The following is a 9925-nucleotide window of genomic DNA, read 5'->3' as shown; positions in this document are numbered from 1 at the left end:
CACACTAAATAACTTTTCTGTCAGAAAAGAGCATTCCAAAGAACGAAACGTGACAGTTGATCATTTATTCCAACAAACACGGATGAGGGCATCTATTATGGCCCAGATGTGCCGCCCCGAAATGAGTAGATGGCAGTCCCTGTGGATAGCAAGGGCTTCCCGGTCCAGACTTCTTGATGACGAGTACTCTATGATCATACTTTTGTACACAGTGTCTCCTGTTCAGAGTAATAAGTGGGCTTTAAGAGATTTCAGATTCTAGTCCAACTTCTTGTAAAGAACAGCGACTTTGGAATCAGAAAGACTTAAGGTTCAGTTTCTACCCCTGTTCTTTACCAGCTTTGTGTGACTAGTCTCTCTTAACCTTTGTTTCCTCATCTGTAAATGAGATCATTATTCTTCGGAGAGTGGCTGTAAAGATTAAATGAAATGACACTTGTGAAGTAACTAGCACAGGGCTTGGCGTACAGTCAGCACTCCAGCCAGCAGCTCTCTTCCTTTCCCTCACTGGATTGTCAGTGCTGCAAAGTTAGCGCGTTCTATTCATTTCTTACATTATTCATATGGGTTTCCCTTTCCTCCTCTTCTGCTCCAATTTTACCCCATTGGTTAAGTCCCCTAACAACATTAATATCATCAGCTATGAATTATCTAGGTTTAGTATTCTGCACTGCCATTTCATTTAAGCTGGGAGGGAAAACATCCCAAAACTTATAAAAATGATACAACTTCCAGAGCCTCCTGTGATTACTCTGTTTCTTGCTGGAAAGATCTAAGAGGCAAGGTATTCCCTTTTTAAATCAAGCCTTCAAATCTGTACAACTTCAGTTTTCATCAGTGCTAAAGACACTAAATTCTCTCATCTGTCTTATTTTACTAAAAAAAAAACAAAAAGAAAATCCAGGGCAGGAAATTTCTCAAATAAAAAGACAACATTGACATCGATAGAAAACAATTTTAATTAAATACAGGGGACGGTTACAGTAAATATAAAACATAAAATCCAATATGTAGGGAAGGGGGGACCCTAGAGAGCTGAGAGGGCAAGAGGGATCTCCACAGATAACAACTGATGCAAATCTGTACGTAAGAGTTCCTCACGCACCTTGTCAGAAGTACATGCCTCACTCTTTGCCCCAGAACCTTATAAACACAGGAACACACAATGTGCATTCAGACATGCACACACATTCAAACATCCAGCCCTCCAAACACATGGAGACACGCCCCCCCCCCCATTCAGTTCTTTAACCCAGCTGCCTTACTGTACGTCCCTGAGGGCTTGAGAAAGAAAACTTTCAGTCTAAGCGATTCACAAGGGCTTTACAATTCCAGCATGTACTGTCTTCTCCGTCTGGGTTTACAGTAGCTGTGGGATTAAGGGCCATTTACTTCCTGGAATGGACTCCAAACAGGCGATCAAGGGGCTGGCTTCCCACTCAACTGTCTGCTTATCAGATTCAGATCTGCCCAACCAGGGAAACTTGGCGGCTGCTTTAAGGACGTTTCATACTTCAGGTTGGTGGAAATCAAAAGTAAATCCTGCAAAGGATGCAACGATGAAGATAATGTCAGATTTCGGGCACCTGCAGCCAGAGGATGTCTACGTTTGCCTGAGGGGTGAGGGAGAGATGGCTTCTGTACCAGGTCCTACTGTGTCACACCCTCCCCTACCTCTGTCCCCCTTTGTGAGTGCCTCTGACTTAGGAACAGGCCATTCTGGATTCCTGTCACCTCTAGGTGATTTAAGCAATTATAGCAGGGGAGGTGGGGAGGGAAGAGGGAATGCAGGGTGGTGTATAGGATTGGAGAATTCCATCAGAATCTTATTTCCACCTCCCCAAACAAAAAAACGCCAAAACGGAAGAGAACAGGTGTTCTGAAGTTTGTTAATAATAACTAACCAGGAAACAGCTCACAACAGATGCCTGAACAGAGGAAGGTCTTTGGTTCAGGCTAAGGTTTACCGACAGAGAGAATCAGAAAAGCCAGTCTGACCTTAGCCATACACTTTTCCAGCTACATAAACCTCTTCCCCTCGCTGAGTCCTACTTTCCTCACCTATGAAATGGGACTAATAATCCCCGCCTTATAGGTGGTCTTGTGCAATAAAAGAAAACATGCTGGAGTGCATCTTCTTGTACTGTGGTGTGAATAAATTTGGCTGTGAAGGGAAATTAGACTTGCTCTGATTTTTAAACTCAAGTTTAAATGCTTTTCATTGTTAATTGCAAGCTTTAAGAGCTAAATATTTTATTGATAAAATCCCAGGGGCTGGGAAAAAAACAAAGCAGAACAAAATAACACAAAAAGTAAGCAAAATAGGAAGAGACTTATCCTACAATGAAAAGAAATGGGGCAGTTAAGAGAATATGCGCATTCTTACCTCAAGCACTTCGACATCAGAATTGACGAATGAGATTTTGTGTGGGTGGGGCAGAGGAAATCCTTGCTGCAATTTTGCTAAAATATAGAACAAGATGTAAATTAATTGGGCATGGGCACAGAAGTTTTGGCAAACTTTTTAGTAAGGGACTAACATGCAGCTTTTTGATAATCTCTCTTTTCATTCTTGCTGGTTCTGTGTTGTCATTCTCTCTGGTACGCCTCTGGCATTTTCCTGGAAGAATGGCTAATTAGTCCAAGCTTAACAGACATACACCTGCAGCCATGTGCATTCGGATGGCAGAAAAATGCTGGCAACTTGTCCAAGTTAAATTTTGAAAATACCTCAATTAGTGGGTCCTGAGAACACTCTGGTCTCTAATACAGAATGTATTTTAACCCAGCCAAATGCAAGATGCTACAGTTTGTGAACAAGGACAGTGCAGGGAGAGGGTTAGCATTGTCATTCATTAAAACTGTGTCTCGGGCCGGCCTGGTGGCACAGCAGTTAAGTTCGCACTTTCCACTTTGGTGGCCCGGGGTTCGCCGGTTCGGATCCCAGGTGTGGACATGGCACCGCTCATCAAGCCATGTTGTGGTAGGCGTCCCACATATAAAGTGGAGGAAAGTGGGCTCAGATGTTAGCTCAGGGCCAGTCTTCCTCAGCAAAAATAAAGAGGAAGATTGGCAGCAGATCTTAGCTCAGGGCTGATCTTCCTCAAAAAAAAAAAAAACCCCAAAACAAAAAAGCTGTGTCTCCCCAGATGGAACTTGCACAAGAACCACAGAGATAGCCCCTAGGGAGAATAATCTCATTTCTGGCTGACCTGAAGGAGACACTTTACTGCCTAAGGAGAGTGGTTTCAATCTCCATAACTCAGCCAGATGTAGCTGTTCCTGTTGAGCCTGTAAGTAGGGTTGCTAACATGGCTTGGACCTGGAATGACTAACTTCACAACCATATCGTGGATGGTACAAACTTTGCACATTCTGGCGTTGGCCTGGATTCATAACAACTCTCTAGAAGTACAAGCTTCAGGGAGGAAAGTCCCAAATAATCCCCAGCATTTAGCCAATGTCAGAGTCACACTCTTTCCCAAGAACCCCTTACCGTTGGCCAGTGGGAGGACTCCGAAGTGGATGATGGAAGACAGAATATTCTCGAACCTCAAGACCTAAAATGAAAGGGGGAACCGGATCAGTTGCCAAATCAGCACTTTCCCAGACCTTATGGGGATGGAGAGCAATAACCAGCATCTCCCCATAGAGATGGTCTAGCTTTCCAGACACCGAAAGCTTTTTTGTGGGAAACCATATTACAGAGTTCCCCAACTTTTTTCCCTCCTTGAGGATGGACATCTTGGCTCCCCTCTATGCTGGATCATGGTGACAACAAATGCATAGCGATCCCATGGTCGCAGCAAACATGGCAGCTTAGATATCTACCAAGTAAGACAATCTAGAACAGTGAATGGATTTCTCAATTAGTAGTTTTCCCTTAATTTATTGGGAACCCTGGCCACAGGAGTTCCCTTGCATTATGTTATACTCTGAAGTTAATGGTGTCACCAGCTATCCAATTTATCTTTAATAAACTATGGTGGTTGTATAATCTTAGCAAAGTGTTGGTTCCTGAGAAGATTCAGGTATTAAAAATAAATGGACTATGACGAACATCAATTCATTCAAAGAATATTTTTTGAGCATCCTATATGCTTAGCAACAATAAGACCCTCTTTGCAGCTTAGCAATGGTGGCTCTGAAGGCACACGTCCTAGGTGTACCTTTTGTGTTTTTTTTTTTTTGACCACTTTACTGTGTGAAGTTGGGAAAGTTACTTAACCTTTCTGTGCCTCAATTTCCTCAACTGTGAAATGAAAGTAATTATACTAATCTCATAGGGTTGTTGTCAGGATTAAAGAAGTTAATATTATGCAAAATCCCTGGTATGGACCAATGTCATTTTTTCAGAAATTCCATGGTTAAGACACTCTCTTGTTAATACTAAGCAGTTTATCTAGGTCTTTCTGGAAGACTTGGAGTCGTTTAGCCTCCTGTCTGGGCTCAGGAAATACTATTTATGAGAAAGTCAGATGAGCATTCTGATTGACTTTAGTCTGTCATCTACCAAATGGCTATGCCCTGGGGGTGGGGGGGTGGCTAACAGTGCATGAGACAATACTGATATTTTAGACTTCAATATCTGGCATGAAAGATATGACTTATTTTTCAGCTTGTTGACACTATGCTACTGGCTCCTAATCTTCCCGACCTAGAAATCAGGATGCCTCTGTACAAATAAACAAACATTTTGTCTGGTCTCCTGGCTAAATTCTCTGGCTTCATGGCTCTTTCCCCAGATCTATTCCTCTCTTAGTAGCTGTTTCTGTTGAACATGGTAACAGTCGAATCCAGAACTCATCATGTCTCAGGCACTACTTTCTGGGAGGTTAAGTGACTTGCCCAAGGCCACACAGCCAGTAAGAGGGAGTTCATTCTCACAGTTTGGCCTCAGAGTTTGTGTATGTAATCATTATGTCATACTGCCCCTTGACATAGACGTGGCAATAAGTGAAATTAATTTTTATAGAAACGATGGCCATCATTTATTTAACGCCTACCTGGAGTCAACGTGCTAAGTGAATTTCACAGGTACTCCCGGCTCATCCTCCCCGCGTCCCCAAGGCTGTAATCCCCAGCTCCATACCCACTTGCACTGCCTATTGTCTTGCTCTGATTTATTTTTCTCTACAGTGTTTTTAAGCACATACAATATAGATTTGCTGTCTGCCACCCCCACCCTGTCACACACACAGACGCCCACTCACACACACTCTAGAATAGGCTTCCCGGCAGTGGCACTACTGACATTTGGGGATGGATTATTCTGTGTTGTGGGGGCGGTCTTGTGCACTGGGGGAGGTTTAGCAGCATCCTTGGCCTCTGCCCACCAAATGCCTATAGCATCCCCCCCACTCCCCAGGATGTAGCAGACAAAGATGTCTTCAGACATTGCCCAATGTCCCTGGGGGGCAAGATCGCCCCTAGTCGAGAACCACTGCTCTAGAACATAAGTGCCATGAGGCCGGGGACACCACTTACTGATTTGGCTGATCTTCCCTAACTTGGGGGGAAGAGATTCCCAAGTCACATGTTGGGATGTCCTGTTCCAATCAGGAGGTCACCAGGCTGGGCCCCCCAAAAGGTATCTACACCACCAGGCTTGACCTAATTTTAGGAGATGGGTAGAACGCCTTCGAAGAGCAAACTTAATCACGGCCTCGTAATTGACCTATAGCTTCGTCCTTCGGGAGTCTGCATCTTAAATTCACTCTAGAGCATTATTTTATCCTGAAAAACAAATCTCCCCAACATGTCTGTTCTTCCAACATTACACAATGTCTTCACAGTCTTCCGAGTTCTTAAAGTCTTTCTGAATAGATAAAAGCGAACTGGAGAGTTCCTCTCTTGTTTGATAGTTAGTGGATGTGGTGGACGAGCAGCTACAGAAAGAATTTTAAAGTTAAAACCTAGACTTGTGGGCGAAACTGAGTCACTAGAGACACAGAAAACAGTCACCCGGCAACCAGACAGGAGGATGCTCATTCTTTCTTCCTGGACAGGGAACTCCGAGAGCTCTGATTCCTACCTCAATACTGCCTCGGCTGGACTCCGGCAGGGACAGGCGGAATCTGAAAACAAAACAACAAAAACCAACAGGAAGAGGTTAAAGGAGGGAAGATTTAAACACAGCCCTCTCAGTAGGAAAAAAAAACAAAAAGGAAAGGGGATTTTTTTTTTTTTAGCTCAATAAACTCTATTTTAAAAAACAAATACACACAACTTGGTAAGGATATAATATTCTATTACATCTTTCCTTTTTTTTTTGAGGAAGATGTGCCCTGAGCTAACATCTGCTGCCAATCCTCCTCTTTTTGCGGAGGAAGACTGGCCCTGAGCTAACATCTGTGCCCATCTTCCTCTACTTTATATGTGGGACGCCTACCACAGCACGGCCTGCCAAGCTGTGCCATCTCCACACCCAGGATGCAAAGCGGCGAACCCCAGGCCGCCGAGACGGAATGTGTGCACATCACCACTGTGGCACCAGGCCGGTCCACATTACATCCTGACCTCTGTATTTGCCGCTTAAGAAGCAGAGCAGGGTGGCAGAAGGCCTGGATCTGTAATGGGGATGGGTTCCCCACGTGCATTTCCTAGATGGGACTGACGGTTGGCGACTTGGAATGCAGAACAACCTTAAGGAACACTTTTTGGTTTACAGCCACACCACCCTGCATGCACCCAATCTTGTCTGATCTCTGACTATGCAGGGTTGGACCTGGTTAGTACTTGCATGGGAGAAACACTTTTCAAGTCTCGCTCCGAACTCAACCTTGTAACTTCCCTAAGCCAGGCTAGTCCCTTATTAATAAATATGACAATAACAATGATGATGGTAATAATGTGATGACACTGTATGACATGCAATGTTCTAGGAGCTTTATAAACCTTCTTTTTGTTGTTGTTGTTGAGAAAGATTAGCCCTGAGCTAACATCCACCACCAATCCTCCTCTTTTTGCTGAGGAAGACTGGCCCTGAGCTAACATCTGTGCCCATCTTTCTCTACTGTATATGTGGGGCACCTGCCACAGCATGGCTTCATAAGTGGTGTGTAATCCATGCCCAGGATCTGAACCTGCGAACCCCGGGCTGCCAAAGTGGAGTGTGCAAACTTAACCACCACGGCACCTAAATATTCTAAAATTTAATCTTCACATTGAGCCCATGATAGATGTGATTATTATCACCCTTTTTGCAGACAAGGAAACTGATGATCAGAGAGGGGAAGTAAATTACCTAAGTCACTGAGTCAGCAACTGACAGATCCAGAAGACAAATCTCCACTTGACTCTAAATTCTATGCTCAGTCTAGGCTACACCTCTCAGAAGGCTGTCATATCTGTAATACCTGTGTCACTTTTTTAAGCTGCTCAATCATAACATATAAGAGAAACGTTAGCTATCTGCCATGAGAGGCAGGGCAGTGTAATTGTTAAAAAGTAGGGACTCAGCCAAATGCCTGAGTTCGAATCCCATTTCTGCCTCTTACTAGCTGTGTAGACTTACTCAATCCCTCTGGATCTTAGTTTTCTCATCTATAAAATATGAATAAGAATAATACCTACCTTACAGGACTATAGTGGAGATTGAATGAAATAATGCACATGCAATGCTTAGAATTGTTCCTAGCACATCCTTATCACTCTGTAAGAGTGAGCCATTATTATCCCTAGAAGAAAGGCTAACAGCTGGGCCAGCATGTAATGTCCTTGATATTCTGTGTCAAATACCAATTGAACACTTGGTCCCAGTACGGGGAGGGCCCCTGCCCATTCGGTAAGGGTGGGTGAGAGCCTATCTGGATGCTTGATATTTTGTGGGGATTTTCATGAGAAAGCTGAAGGCCAACACTCCCTCTTTCTCAGTTCGCCAAGGGCTGACCCATAGGTAGTCCTCCCAACATACACACTTGGTTTTCAATGCAATAGTAACAGTAATAGGAAGCAATAGCAATCGACAGGGAAGACCCCTTCATTTTACAGATGGAGAAACTGAGGTCAAAGAGGGGACATATTGACAGCAGATTTGGACCGTAACGCTGATCTGTTGACGCCCATCCCAAAGCTCCCTTGCATTACAGGATGTTGCCTCATCTTGCAGCCCCTTAACTTTTTATGGATCATTTTTGTCCAGGTCTGGAGCCTCATTTCTGCATCATCCTTCTAATGGATCTCCCAGTCTCCAGTCTCGATCCTCTCCAATCCATCTTCCACACCATCCCTGGCGGGAGCTACGTTACAGGCCTGTCTGATGAGCACATTCTCCTGTTCGAAATTCTTTAATGGCTTGTGATGAAGTCCAAGTCACTTATATAGCACACGAGACTCTCTGTATCCTGGCTCCCAGTTGCCTCTCTGCTGTCATCTCTTTTCATTCTCTGCCTTGAATTTTATACTAAGTAACCCTGAACTGTTTAGTGCTATGCTGTTTTGTTCATCAGGCACTATACACTGAGCTTAAACAAATGCATGGGCTTCAAAACACATACCAAAAAAATCCCCCAAAATTAAAATTAATAAATGCCCACAACAAGTAACATTATGGCCACTAGTCACTTTAACTCAGCTCCACTCATAGTTAGATTTAAATTATATTTAAGCTGGAATGAATTTGAATATATGCAACATATTTTGGGCTGCAGTCTCCGAAAAGATATGGAGCCTCCCGTAAAGATCTTAAAACAACTGTGAGGAATTTCCTTGCACAATCCATCATACTTTCAGCCTTCGTGCCTTTTCATTCGTGCTCTTCCCTCTTTCTGAAATTGCCCTTCTCCTTTCTTTTTGACTGCTTAACTCCTTTTAACTGCTTAATATTTAACTCAGATCTTACCTCTTCTAAGAATCTTTTTTTTTTTTAGATTTTTATTATTTTTTAGATTTTAATTTTTTTTCCTTTTTCTCCCCAAAGCCCCCCAGTACATAGTTGTATGTTCTTAGTTATGGGTCCTTCTAGTTGTGGCATGTGGGATGCCACCTCAGCATGGCTTGATGAGTGGTGCTATGTCGGTGCTCAGGATTCGAACTGGTGAAGCCCCGGGACACTGCAGCAGAGTGTGCGAACTTAACCACTCGGCCACGGGGCCGGCCCCACCAAGAATCTTTCTGTTATTACATTTCAGGATCAGATATTCATGGAAGAGGAAAATTTGCTTTTTATCAGCCAATATCATGTTAGTATGAACTAGGTTTTGAGATTGCTTCAAAGTGACAGCTAAGAGTAAGAACTGGAAGGACCGTGAAGTCTGACAAGGATCAGAGACATTATCAGTGGCACTGTGGCTCAAACTGATCTCAGTGGAAAGTGAGGACCAGAATCCTTAGGGCATCTTGAAAGGAAGTGAGCTGAGCAGTTGAACAAACTCTTGAAGGCACTGCTGGGGAAATGTGAGGTGGATGCAATCTCCTGGTCACACCACCTCTTACGATGGGCAGCCTAGACCAGGTTAGAAATTCGGCTTACATACGGTGGAACACACTGTGAGCTTTCTTTCCTTTCATCATAACCGCAAGCCATGATCGGCCACCTCAGGACCACCTGCTACGAGCAAGCTTGCCTGGGGTTTCCCATGAACCAGACTAGCCTTTCCTCCTAAGGCCATCTTACTCTGTCTCTTTCTTAGTTCTCTAGGCACACTCCCCAGGTTAGTTTACGGATGCGCCTGTCGCACTGACTGCAGAGAAACGGGGGGAGCAGAGCAAGCCCTCCCCGCCCAGGTTCTGAAAACACGCAAGCTCAACTCGGACCACTAGATGGCGACGGAGTTCAGTCTTTGATCTTCTATCCTCAACCAGGCCCCTAACCTGCTATTCAAAGTCCTGCTACTAGGAAGTAAGTTTTATCACAGAACGACAGAAACGTTGGGAGAAAGCGAGCTCAAATAGCCCTCCCTTGCAGACACATAAGAGTATAGCC

General features: G+C 44.0%; 1 protein-coding gene and 1 long non-coding RNA gene across 4 annotated transcripts in view; one reads left to right on the top strand and one right to left on the bottom strand.

Moving 5' to 3' along the window:
• Positions 1 to 9925, top strand: part of LOC123290290 (uncharacterized) — a 62507-nt gene that overhangs the window by 35687 nt on the left and 16895 nt on the right. The window lies entirely within an intron of this gene.
• The window catches only part of BPIFC (BPI fold containing family C), a 40902-nt gene continuing 31918 nt past the window's right edge, over positions 942 to 9925 (bottom strand). Inside the window, exons 13-16 of the mRNA XM_014852355.3 lie at positions 6035 to 6077; positions 3497 to 3560; positions 2387 to 2463; positions 942 to 1542 (exon numbers count right to left, since the gene is read on the bottom strand). Coding sequence (XP_014707841.2) covers positions 1420 to 1542; positions 2387 to 2463; positions 3497 to 3560; positions 6035 to 6077 — 307 coding nt within the window. The 3' untranslated portion in view covers positions 942 to 1419. The remainder of the gene's footprint in view (positions 1543 to 2386; positions 2464 to 3496; positions 3561 to 6034; positions 6078 to 9925) is intronic.

Source organism: Equus asinus, chromosome 4 (assembly GCF_041296235.1).
Source record: "Equus asinus isolate D_3611 breed Donkey chromosome 4, EquAss-T2T_v2, whole genome shotgun sequence".
NCBI lineage: Eukaryota > Metazoa > Chordata > Mammalia > Perissodactyla > Equidae > Equus > Equus asinus.
The sequence above is the reverse complement of the archived record's forward strand: the minus strand, read 5'-3'. Positions and strand labels throughout refer to the sequence as shown.